Below are 13,908 nucleotides of genomic sequence, written 5' to 3' on the forward strand. Positions count from 1 at the left end.
ACATTTGTGTATAGATATATAAAAATAAAAAATAAAAACGTTATAAATACCCTTTTCCCCTTTTTCATAAGTGATCACATTCCCTCTATTCTCAAGTGCATAAGAGCTGGGTAAGGAGAAACACCAGCACACTGAGCTTCCAAGTCTGATCATTGGAGGAGAGCAGGCTGAGTTCCCAGAACACCTAGAGAACTAACCACTGTGTGTTCTCCTGCTTAGTGTGGTCACTTTTAAATATGAAATTAGAGGGACTGACAGGAACACCAGGGACTTGACACAAAGAAAGCAATACAAGGAGAACAGAAGACTTTTTCATACATGGTACCAAAGGCACATATCAGGAACATGAAATGTCGAGTTTGCATATTCTTTAAAGAGGAAGTAAACCCTGATGGGCTTTACTTCCTCTTTATTTCCCTGCAAAGGTAAAGCATAATGGGCTACTATGCCCTCTGGCTGGAAGCCCTCTTCCTTCTGGGACCATGCCCTTTCTAAAGTGTGCATGCGCCTATGATTTTGGCGCAAGCGTATATTGTAAATATCTCCTAAACCGTGCAGGTTTAGGAGATATTTCCAGCACCTACAGGTAAGCCTTAATAGAGGCTTGCCTGTAGGTACAGGCAGGGCCGCTGATAGAAATCATGGGGCCCCGTACAGCATACCTGACGGGGCCCCCTTCAGCTCCACCCCTGATCCCTCCTTCAGCCACACCCCTGGCCCCGCCCTTGGCCCCTCCCCAGACCCCGCCTTGAAACAACGTGCAGATTTGTCTACAAGTGATATTTATTTTTCTCCAGCCAGTTATAAGTTTTATTATCCAAAATAAATACTGTTTTCAGATTAGAACAGACCCAAGACAACAGTAAAGTTAGCCCAATTTTTTTTATATTGTGAAAGATAATGTTACGCCGAGTAAATTTTGACCCCACATGTCACGCTTAAAAATTGCACCCGCTTGTGGAATGGCAACAAACTTTTACCCTTTAAAATCTCCATAGGCAAGGTCTAAAAAATTCTACAGGTTGCATCTTTTGAGTTACAGAGGATTTCAAGGTATAACATTTATTTCACACATGATTTTAACCACATAGCGCTGCACTCTTTCCATGTTTTGAACACATGTGATCTATCTGACCCCCTGACAAACACACTGATCCACCTGACTCCTACTTTCTGCACTACTCACATTACGCTGACCCCCACCTGACACAGACGCTGACCCCCACCTGACACAGACACTGACCCCCACCTGACACAGACCCCCACCTGACACAGACGCTGAGTCCCACCTGACACAGACGCTGAGTCCCACCTGACACAGACGCTGACCCCCACCTGACACAGACGCTGACCCCCACCTGACACAGACGCTGACCCCCACCTGACACAGACGCTGACCCCCACCTGACACAGACGCTGACCCCCACCTGACACAGACGCTGACCCCCCTGACTCCTACAGTAAGCGTCCTACTTCCTGCACTACTCACACACCCCCCTCCCCACAGCTCGGTTCAAATCCGTCCTCCTTACCTCTGTCCCGACTCCCCGCCTGCGCCATCCACCTGCAGCCCGCTCCATGGTGTAAGACTGCACCTCCATCATCCATGCTCCCATCTCTTAGAACCGAGTCGCCCTGCCCCTCTGCCGCCGAGGGACACACTGCCGCCGAGGGACACAGAGCAGAGAGACAGGCGGAGGTGAAGACCGCAGCTCCGGCGGCTCACACTGTGATTGTCTCCCGCCACCATTGTCCGTATTTCCCGTCGCACTGTGATTGGGCGTATAGCGGTCATGTGCGGAGGTGGGACTTCTAGACGATCCCAGACAGGCCAGCCCCACGCTGCACATGACCCCCATATGCCCAATCACAGGGCACCAAACATGGCGGGTGAGATCGGGGACACAGAAAATGAAAATTAGGAGGAGGCACGGAATGTCTCCCCCTAAAGGTCGCGCCTGGGGCCCTGTTTTCTGGGACTCTAGTCTAGTCCGCGGGACCCCCGGACACACTTGGAATTGCGGGAGGGTCCCGTGGAATCCGGGACGGTTGGGAGGTATGTATTTGCAGTGAAACATTTTCCTTAAAGTGGGGGTTCACCCAAAAATAAAATTTTAACATTACATTCAGCCGAATTGTCCTAATGACAATCGGCTGTTTTTTTTTTTTTTGTACATACTGTATTTTACCGCCGCTTCTGGGTATGTCTTCTGCGGGACTGGGCGTTCCTATCTGATTGACAGGCTTCCGACGGTCGCATACAGCGCATCATGAGTTGCCGAAAGAAGCCGAACGTCGGTGCGTCTCTATACGGCGCCTGCGCACCGACGTTTGGCTTCTTTCGGCAACTCGTGACGCGTAGTATGCGACGGTCAGAAGCCTGTCAATCAGATAGGAACGCCCAGTCCCGCAGAAGAGCTACCCGGAAGCGGCGGTGAAATACGTTATGTACAAAAAAAACAAAAACAGGCGATTGTCATTAGGACAACTCGGCTGAATGTAATGTTAAAAATAATTTTTTTGGGTGAACCTCTGCTTTAAATGCTACCACTACTCAGTGATCAGACTGTCTTGTTCTCTAGGGTTTCTGCTATGTGACCTTGTACTTTCAGCTACAGTGGGGTAGCCAAGCCTGAAATAATAATTAGAGTGAGCCTGCAGACAGAAGATCTTGACCCCCCCCCCCCCCCCCCCAAACAAGTACATTCATACCTGTTATCCTGATTCCTGGACAGGACAGAGTCAATTCCTCCTTGACTGCAGTAGTAGTGCTGGCTACTGTGCTGTCTGCCTGCCTGGATTCGCTGCCTGGAGTGTCACAAAAAATGTTTTTTTCCTTTCTGCAACGGCCGCTGCTTTGCCTTCTCTCACTCTCTTCCCTGGCGCCGCGGAGGGAGAAGAATCACTCCGCGGCGCCAGGGAAGGACAAGCTGGCCGGGACTTGATTCTGCAGACTGAGCAGAGCAGAGGAGCGGGCGCGGGAGAGAGAAGTGATACTCTTCCGCGCCCGAAATACAGGAAATAGTCCCTACCTGCTGCCGACTACGTACGGATCAAGCAGCCAAAAAAAAAAAAAAAAAACGTAATAAGCGGCGGGGGGGGTTTGGCCTATTTGTGTATTAGCTGGTCGGATGACTGTGGAAGTTTTTTTTTTTTTATAACATTAATTGGTTCTGTCGAGGCTGCCCGGGCCCCCCTGCCAGCCGGGCCCGGTACAGCTGGGCCAGCTGTACTGGCCTATCAGCGGCCCTGGGTACAGGGTTTACAACCACTTTAAGGCACAGACTTTGAACCACAAAGGTCAGATGTGTGGGCTTGACCAAAATATATGGAGCAGTGTGCCCCTAGAACCCCTGTATCTCCAGCAATTAGGATCGACATTCAGGAACATTCACTGTAGTCTTACAGGGACCCTATACCATCTGGTTAGGAACGTATGACCAGACTCCTCGAGTCTGGATGAGATGGAAGATTTGTGTGAAAAATGTGTGCCTTCTTGTATGTTGCCTTTTCTTTTTCCTCCAACCTTTTTACGGCATGAGTTCTGGCCATAAAATATTATGCTAAGGTGTATAAATGTCATAATTTTAGCTACCCAGACAGATTCACACTTGTGGCTACTTTAAACTGAAATGTCAGTCGGTCTTATCCTTTATGAGCAAATAATGTCTTAGGCCTCGTACACACGACAGAGAAACTCGACGTGCTTGGCACGTCGAGTTCCTCGTCTCGTTTTGGGATGAAGCCGCCGAAGAGCTCGGCGGGCCGCCTTCTCCTATAGAACAACGCGGCCAACGAGAAAATAGAGAACATGTTCTCTATTTTCTCGTCGAGCTCCTCGGCGGCTCCATCGAGCCAAAACTGTACAGACGACAGAGATTCTCGGCAGAATCCGGGTTTTGACCGAGTTTCTCGGCGAATTCTGCCGAGAATCTCTGTCGTGTGTACGAGGCCTTATACGTCGTGATCGTGGATGTAACAACTGTCTATAACTTATGGTGACATCTTTATATCCTGATTTTTCTGTTAGGTTCTCTGACCATAAGTGAGCCACTTCGAGAACTTTATGCAAAGACCTTTGGTTCCCCATGGATTTTCACAGGAGTACTTGCAAATATCTTTGCTTCTCAAGTTGTCCCAGTGGGGACATACAATACACTTAAACTCTGCATGCTACTCAGCCTTGTGCAAACATGTAATGAAGATGAAGACATTGGAAATACCATAGACCTTTTGGTAGTGACACGTGAGACACTAATTGTGGAGAGGTATCTTAAACTGTATCTGAAACCAAAAACAAAAATGTAATATATTGCAGGTTGTGTATAGAATGAAGAAGATCCAAGTGATTCCATAACAATACGCACCTCATCCCAAATGCAATTGGTAAAAAAGGAGGAAGAGAGTGGGATTGTAACGGTGCTATGACAATATATTGAACAAAAAATATTTAATATATAAAAGGTTTTTATTTAGGATGTCATACGCATATAAATTGTACAGACAAGGGGTCCAATAAAACCAAATATTGAAGCAGATATTGAGGTTTATGGGTCGCTGGTGTTCCCAAAATTGTATGAAGTAGTGGTCACAGAAGATTGTCCCATATCTACATGTTTTGCCATTAAGGCTTCCCTTAGGGGATTAGACTGGGACCACCGATCCACAAACCAGCTCTAACATGGAAATGTAAAGGCAGAATATAAGTACATTGAAAAATGAATCAAAAACATGAAATTATATTGTAACATTAATATGTGCCACACCTCACCAAGAGGCGACCACCAAGAAAACCCACCTTCACTCAGCCAAGACGGAGGAAAGTCACATGTGTAGCCCCACATAGAATGTGTGTTAACCTGTCCAATTATCAAGGTCGAGGGGATATACAAAAGACCCAGCTATAGGGGACAAAAAGCATAAATAAATGCTATGTTCCAGGGAATGTAAAGAACGGAGTATGAATAATGGGCCAATTGGCTCAGAAAGTAACTTACTCTACTTGATATGAAAGAAGTAAAATAGAGGGGGCAGCCAATGAGTTTTTCTCAGAAAACAGAGCCAACGGTTCCAAAAGATCAAGGAATGATCTATCAGGACACAGAGCACTAAAAATATACAAGAGTGAACATGAAATCAGCGAAAAATGGAAAGGGGAAGGAATATTTTTATGGAATAAGGAAAACTATATAGAAACAAAGAATTAAAGGATTGTGCATATTGAACTATTAAAGCCGTCAATGGTCCCCGCTCCTCTGTAGGGAACAGGGGATTATTCACCAATGGCAGAAAAATACAGTAACCAGATAGTAATACACAGGAATTCAAGTTTAAAAAGAAAAAAGGGGAGAAAGAAAGGGGGCTTAACGCTCAACATATATATGATTATGCAGATTAAAATCCTATCATATCGTAAACATAGAAGCTTGGTATGCCAATATACAAAACCAGTCTGGTCACTTAGGAAAGGTTTAAATAGAGCATCAAGGAATAACAAAGTAGTTGGATGGAGAAGAGAGTCAACAGTCTGGAAAAATAAGCTGAGAAGTAATTACCTAGAAAAGAAACATCTACTGTGAGGTCGCCCCCTTATTCCAACAAGGTTGTGTTGATAAACCGCCGGCATTTTATATCCCCCGCTCGCTCGGGCGTATGACGTCACCGAGCGAGCATGGATGAGATGATGCCCACTGTGCATGTGCCAAACAAAGGCCATGCCGCCAAGCCTACAACCCCCAGAAGCACTGGCGGCAAGATAGAACAGCGCAGTGATGCCGGAGACGCCACCCCCCACAAGGCGTCAAATGACGACGCCGGGTGTGACCAGCCGACGATCAAAATGGCACGAGTGCAGCCTAGAGGTCTGGGAGGAGTAGGGCGGGGCTAGGAACAAGTGATGATACATTGGAATACAAGCGCAATGATGGCATAAGTCGGGCTCCATATAAATGAAGCCCTCGGGCGTCCATGCAACCAGACACCGGGCCCCCACAAACACAAGACCCCGATAAGATGGAGAGGGAGAGAAGGGAAGATGGGAGTGAAAACTCCCATGGTCCCTATAGCTGCCCAAAAATGTCTGCATATTGTAGGTTGCCAATCCATAGTTGTGGTGGCTGCACTAGTTTTCTTTTTCAAGTTTTATTTTCACTTGGTGATTCTGCCAATAACACAGGGGTTGATTTACTAAAACTGGAGAGTACAAAATCTGGTGCAGCTCTGTATATAAAATCAATCAGCTTCTTCAATTAACTTTGACAGTAAGGCCCCTTTCAGGCAGAGCAGATCCATTCAATCTCTCCACTGAGCCGGCGGATGACAGGTCTGTAGAGCGGACACAGCCCGCTCTCCTCTCTGTGGTGGTTGGATGGAAACCGACTGCGTGTCCTTTTCCATCCGATTGTCATCTGATCCGATACACCTGACGTATCCGCATCTGTCTCTTTTTAGCAGACACATGTCCCCAGGCATCTGCCGCCCCATAGAGAGCTATGGATGGTCCGATCGGGTCCGCCTGATAAAAATAGACAGGCGACTCAATCAGTCCACTGGTGTGAAAGGGGCCTAAAATATAGAAGTTGATTGGTTTTTATGCAAAGCTGCGCCATATTTAGCACTCTCCTGTGTTAGTAAATCAACCTCATGACAATGCTCACTCCCTCTTCTGTATAACAAAAGAAACAGAATAGGACTACAGGATTGCACCGTTCTCCTTCTCTCCATAACACAGAAGGGTGTAGTTCTGTAGTCTTCAGAGATAGCTGAGAAGAATGTAGCTGATATTAGTCACAGGCATAGGGCACAAACAAGTTCTCAGCTAGCAAATTTTCGGAAAAGATTAACAGGTATATTTTGCACATATCGAACAGATCTAACAAAACACTTTTGTCCTGGACTCGCCTCCCGTACTCCCGGAGTCTATGGGTAGCTATCTAGGCAGATGACCTTTTTCTGCGCACACAATAATAGACTGCTATTTCTTGTGCACGTTGCAGATTTCAATACACATGTGATATGCGGTAAAACTGGAAATGACAAGAATAGTATAACATTACCATACGATAATAAACAACATCATACAAATACTAACTGAGATGACTAACTGCTTCCCTAATAGCCTGTGGAGGAGGAAGAGGAAGATTGCTTACCTCTGATGCCATGAATGGGGAGAGATAACATCTAGGCCTACTGCCATAATCTTGAAAATGTAGATCTCTAAGGGGCATTCACTTCCTGACTAAAGAGGATATGATGAGTTTGATGTCACATCCTTTAAGGGCTAAATAGGAATATTTACACTCATATTAATGTTTGGCCAGTAGATGGCGGAAGCGTAACAGCTAACCTGAGACAAACATAATTATGGCTTACTAATGCAGTAACACATTAAACGACACAGTGAATTGTCTTTTTGAACCTGAAGATGGAGAGAAAGGTATCCTGGAGACATAACAACTTTCAATCCTATATTTAACAGATCAAATGGGCGTAAATAAGAGAAGTTCATTGTTAGGATTTTCATTCTCCCTTAAAATGTACATTGCAAATGCTTATCAAAGACATGCTATTGTGAGAGAATGTTTATTCCATGCAAGTGTTAAAACCCAGCTCCATCTTTCGGCATATCTTATATTTTAAAGGAATTGTATAGTGGTTTTTGTTTTCCTTATTTATTATGAAGTAGAAGTATAGGCAACCTTTTTTTTTCCATTTTAGATAAAGTAAGGGAGGGTTATAACCCCTGTCAATTTTCTTTTTGCCATGTTTATCCCGTTGGGAAGCTTTACCCTCACTTCCTTTCATAGCCAAAACAGGAAGTAAGAGGAAATCCCTGCAAATTAAAGGAATCTCTGGGGTACCCCCAAGTCACCAGAAGTAGTGTCCCCTTTGGAAGATTCCCCCTCTATTCCTGTTCTGGGGGCAACCCAAAATTTGGAATTTTCTTTTCATTCACTGTCAATAATAATAGTAAACAGGATAAATAGAGAGAGTGAATGTCCCTAATGGGGACACAGACAGCAATAAAAACCAATGAGACTGTTGTAATCCATCTTGTCCAAAATGAAAAAAAGTTTTGCCTTTAGTTATACTTTAAAGTGGTATTAAAGGTTCAGCTTTAAAAATAAATTAATAATAACAAACATGCTATACTTACCAGCTCTGTGCCGTAGTTTTGCACAGAGCAGCCCCTTCCTCCTCTTCTCGGGTCTCCCACTGGCACTCCTACCCCCCCCCCCCTCTTTGACCAGTGCCCTCAATAGCAAGCCACTAGCTATGGGGGCACTGGTGTGTGCTCACTCCTGAGCCCTGCTTTATGTGCTGTGGTTCAAATACGCCACTGCTCTCTCCTCATTGGCTCAATGGTTGTGATTGACAGCAGTGAGAGTCAATGGCTCCCGCTGCTGTCTCAGCCAATGAGGAGAGGGAGTCCCGGGACAGCCAAGTCTCTCGTGCATAGAATGCATGAGGGTAAAAAAAAACTTCAGCCTTTACAACCACTTTAAAGTTCTCAATTAATCTCAAAGCTATTATACACTCATATTCCTTTTTTTCATGTTTTTGTTATTTTCTTTCAAAGAAATTTAGTTTATAAAAACTTTCTGTCAGACTCCTGATACTAACTATTTTTCATTTGCATTTGTACACTGATTCATTTTACAACAATGGGGAAAAAGTGTAACAATAAAAAAGAGCAGATGACATCTGTTTTTCAGACTGATGAGTTACAGTGTGGGCCTTCTACCACGTGGAGTGCGACATACACCTTTCAGTGACATCTTTGCTACTGTAAGAAAAGATGAACACGGGACAGGGACTGCTATCGTCCATGCTGGCAGTGCTTTAATGGCAAAAGGAGGAGTCTGCTTTATTGGAGATATAAATTCACATAAAAAAGACAAGCTTGACCATTTAAAGTCCGGTAAATATAAAATAATGACATTAAACTCAGTTCCAGCGATCCATTGATCAATGATGATCCGCTAATAGTGCTTTTTGTCATAGTTTTGGAGAGTAGAAACGTGGCTGTGTTCATACCTGGGAAGAAATATGGAATAGATGTGGATCACCAGATATTTATACCTCTTCAGTGTAATTTCTGGGCATATGCAGATTTCTCTTCTAAGAAAAACAATCCAAGAGAAAACACCTTTATCGGACAGATGGTAAGTCTAGTGAAAAATGGTTTGCAAACAGCACATACACACAATAAAAAATAATTGTACAAAAAAAAGTACTTGATGGTAAACACTTCTGACTAAAATTAACTTATAATAATTAAAGTAGAACTAAGGGCAATTGTTTCCATGTTTGATAGAGTAAGGGAGGGTTATAACCCCTGTAACTTTTATTTTTGCCATCTGTGTCCTATTGGGGAATTTTCCCTTCATTTCCTGTCCCAGAGTGAAATAATTCCTGGTTATCCCCAAGGTCACCAGAACTAGTGTCCCATTGGAAGATTTCCCCTCTATTACTGTCTGGGGACAACCCAAATTTCAAGTTTTTCTTTTACTTTCACTTTCAGTGATAATGGTAAACATAACAAATAGAGAGAATCCCCCTGATGTGGGCACAGACAGCATTAAAACATGACAGGTGTCCTAATCCCTTTTCTGTCTACTCTATCCAAAACATTTTAAAAAGTTTTGCTTTTAGTCATACTTTAACCACTTCAGCCCAGGAAGGATTTACCCCCTTCCTGACCAGAGCATTTTTTGCGATTCTGTCCAGCATTGCTTTAGCTGACAATAGCGCAGTCGTGCATCGTTATACCCAAACAAAATTCTTCCCTGCAAATAGAGCTTTCTTTTGGTGGTATTTGATCACCTCTGCGGTTTCTATTTTTTGCACTATAAACAAAAAAAGAGCATCAATTTTGAAAAAAAGGTGTAGCGCTACCTACTTCAGGAGCCGCTGTTTGATTCAGGATCGGCTTTCTAAGTTACCTTCTTGACTTGGTCTAGGGGTGACCTCTGTGAGTGTGAGAAAAAGCTAGTGTCCAGACACAAATTCAGTTTTAAAGCTTTATTCCAAGGCCCAAACTGGCCAACATCAAAAAGCACACGACAGGGAAAAAGCTGATGAGAATAGAGGAACTTTAGTATCAGGCCTCCGGATGTTAGGAGAGAGCAAGCCTGCTCTCAGCAATGATGCAAATCAATTCGTCGCCACCCGATCAGGGTGGGTAAAGTGCCCCCCCTGGACAGGCAGTTATCTAGTGCCTGGCAACCGGAAAGTCATCTGTAAAGAAAAAATCACTGGGAGCATACAGGCCTCTGCCACAGGCTTGCCTCAGGGCCTCTGCCACAGGCTGGACAATTTAGGATTTAGAAAATTCAGGTTGAGTAAATCCTCCCAGTTAGTTCAATCAATGTCACCCACTGACAGTCTGAGCATACCTGTCATACGGTGAGTTGACTGGATCCCCGGTGGTTCATCTAGGCCTTCCGGACAACCTCTGGTTCTAGGTTCTCCCGAGCCAATTCCCTCCGCACAGCTCCTAGCTTGGGATCCCTCCAGCAACAGTTTGGAACCCAGCAAGCCGCTGGGGTCCCTCTTTAATTAAGGTGCATGGTGCTTGACCTCGGCATGGCAGGACGCAGTGGCGGGGCCCGCGGTACCGCACCTGGAACGCGGGTATGTCCCACTTCCCAGCATGCCCAACGAGGGAAAAACCCCCCTGATTGGCTGCTGAAAAGAGGTGGATCCCCCAGAACCCCTCTAGCGCCAACTGCCGCCCAGGGGTGTCAACGCACCCCCTACGCGCAGACTGACCTACAGGACGATTCTGGAATTGGCAGCAGCCTAAATTCCATAATTCGTTAATGGAAGTGATTAAGCCTCTCATCCCCCACTAATTTTAGTGTAGCGCCCGTACCAAAAGTAGGGGGGCGCTACAAAGGCAATATTTTTTACTTTTTGCTATAATAAATATCCCCACAAAATATATAAAAAAAAATTTTTTATGTAGTAATGGCAAAGATATTGCAACATTGTATCGGACACTTTTGACAAATTTTGAAGGACCATTGTCATTTATACAGCAATCAGAGCTACACATAGCCACTGATTATTGTATAAATGACACTGGCAGAAATCCTGCCTAACTTAACTTTTCCCATTTAAGTTACACTGACTTAAAATTTCTACCTAAGTGCCCGATCCACAAAGCACTTACCTAGAAATTTCAGGCCGTGTAACTTAAATCTCTCCTGCGCAAGGCGGTCCTCTTCTGCAGGGGGCGACGACAATTTAAATGAGGCGTGCTCCCGCGCCGGCCGTACTGCGCATGCTCGTGACGTCATTTTCCAGACGGGCAGTGCGGGAAATTACGTTACGTCGGGCTTTGTGGATTGCGACGGGACAATAAAGTTGCGTCGGGTAAAAAAAAAAAGTTACGCGCCGGGAAAAAAAATTCAAAATTTAAAAAAAATCGCGGCGATCGAAAAAAAGATCTGTTTTTACAAGGTGTTACTAGTTTACACTTTGTAAAAGCAGAACTAATTTTTCGTATGCAAACGTAAACTTACGCAGAAAACACAAAGCTGAAAAGCTTTGTGGATCTCCGTAAGTCCTCATTTGCATACGCAAAGCGGCATTTCAATGAGAAATGCCCCCAGCGGCGGATGCGGTACTGCATCCTAAGATCCGACAGTGTAAGTGTCTTACAGATGTCAGATCTTCTGCCTATCTTTGGAAAACTGCTTCTGAGGATCAGTTCCAAAGATAGGCACAGGGATACGCAGGCTGAACAGCAGTTCCGCCTGCGTATCCCTTTTGAGGATTTGGCCCTTTCTTTTTAAATTGAGTGCTAAATGAGGGGGGTAGCAATTACTTCTGGAGCACTGACCTCAAAGGAGCTGCTGGATTTTTACCAGGCTCTCGTGCTTTCCAATCAGTGATCTATCTTGGAGCTGAACTCAGACGCTCATCAACCCACCGACAGTAGCAATCAAACAGGCTTCAAGGACTCCAATTGTTATTTTTTGCAAAAAATGATTGGCTCAGTGTCTAAGGAGAAAGGGTTAGGGGTACAGGATACTAGGGTTGTCCCGATACCACTTTTTTAGGACTGAGTACAAGTACCGATACTTTTTTTCAAGTAGTCGCCGATACCGAATACCGATACTTTTTTTTAAATGTGTCCCCAAATGCAGCCACGTCCCCCCACAAATGCAGCCATGTCCCCCCATATCCAGCAATGTCCCCCCATATCCAGCAATGTCTCCCCATATCCAGCAATGTCCCCCACATCCAGCAATGTCCCCCGTATGCAGCAATGTCCCCCGTATGCAGCAATGTCCCCCGTATCCAGCAATGTCCCCCGTATCCAGCAATGTCCCCCGTATCCAGCAATGTCCCCCACATCCAGCAATGTCCCCCGTATCCAGCAATGTCCCCCGTATCCAGCAATGTCCCCCGTATCCAGCAATGTCCCCCGTATCCGGCATTGTCCCCCGTATCCGGCAATGTCCCCCGTATCCAGCAATGTCCCCCGTATCCAGCAATGTCCCCCGTATGCAGCAATGTCCCCCGTATGCAGCAATGTCCCCCGTATGCAGCATTGTCCCCCGTATCCGGCAATGTCCCCCGTATCCGGCAATGTCCCCCGTATCCAGCAATGTCCCCCGTATCCAGCAATGTCCCCCACATCCAGCAATGTCCCCCACATCCAGCAATGTCCCCCGTATGCAGCAATGTCCCCCGTATGCAGCAATGTCCCCCGTATGCAGCAATGTCCCCCGTATGCAGCAATGTCCCCTGTATCCAGCAATATCCCCCGTATCCAGCAATGTCCCCCGTATCCAGCAATGTCCCCCGTATGCAGCAATGTCCCCCGTATGCAGCAATGTCCCCCGTATGCAGCAATGTCCCCCGTATCCAGCAATATCCCCCGTATCCAGCAATGTCCCCCGTATCCAGCAATGTCCCCCGTATCCAGCAATGTCCCCCATATCCAGCAATGTCCCCCATATCCAGCAATGTCCCCCATATCCAGCATTGTCCCCCATATCCAGCAATGTCCCCAATATCTGGCAATGTCCCCCGTATCCAGCAATGTCCCCCTTATCCAGCAATGTCCCCCTTATCCAGCAATGTCCCCCGTATCCAGCAATGTCCCCCGTATCCAGCAATGTCCCCCGTATCCAGCAATGTCCCCCACATCCAGCAATGTCCCCCACATCCAGCAATGTCCCAATATCCAGCAATGTCCCCCACATCCAGCAATGTCCCCCACATCCAGCAATGTCCCCCACATCCAGCAATGTCCCAATATCCAGCAATGTCCCTGTATCCAGCAATGTCCCAATATCCAGCATTGTCCCCCATATGCAGCAATGTCCCCCGTATCTAGCAATGTCCCCCGTATCTAGCAATGTCCCCCGTATCTAGCAATGTCCCCCGTATGCAGTAATGTCCCCCGTATGCAGTAATGTCCCCCGTATCCAGTAATGTCCGCCATATCCAGTAATGTCCCCCGTATCCAGTAATGTCCCCCGTATCAATGTCCCCCACATCCAGCAAGGTCTCCCCATATGCAGCCATGTCCTGTCCCCCTTACCTTCATCGCGCCGCATCCCCGCTGCCGCCGACTGCTTAATATGGGCGGGGAACATTACAGCTTTGAACAGCTGTAATGATTGGCGCCGCGCTGCGTATAGACACTCCCCCTTGCTCGGGATTGGACAGTTCACCCGAGCAAGGGGGAGTGTCTATACGCGGCGGGCGGGAAAGACTACAGCTATTCAAATGAATGCTGTAATGTTCCCCGCCCGTATTAACCAAGCGGGGAATGCGGCGGGATGCGTTGTAGCGACGGGATGCATCGGCGGCGGTGGCGGGGGTGGCGGCGGCGGGGGGAACGGAGTATTCTATTTTGGTATCGGGGGTATTTGCGGGAGTACGAGT

At 46.2% G+C, this 13,908-nt stretch overlaps 1 protein-coding gene across 1 annotated transcript in view; it reads left to right on the forward strand.

Annotated features, from left to right (window-relative positions):
- The window catches only part of MCMDC2 (minichromosome maintenance domain containing 2), a 55,703-nt gene that overhangs the window by 24,938 nt on the left and 16,857 nt on the right, over positions 1-13,908 (forward strand). Inside the window, exons 8-10 of the mRNA XM_040354354.1 lie at positions 4,031-4,268; positions 8,715-8,920; positions 9,004-9,164. Of these exons, the coding sequence (XP_040210288.1) occupies positions 4,031-4,268; positions 8,715-8,920; positions 9,004-9,164 (605 nt within the window). The remainder of the gene's footprint in view (positions 1-4,030; positions 4,269-8,714; positions 8,921-9,003; positions 9,165-13,908) is intronic.

Source organism: Rana temporaria, chromosome 5 (genome assembly GCF_905171775.1).
Source record: "Rana temporaria chromosome 5, aRanTem1.1, whole genome shotgun sequence".
NCBI lineage: Eukaryota > Metazoa > Chordata > Amphibia > Anura > Ranidae > Rana > Rana temporaria.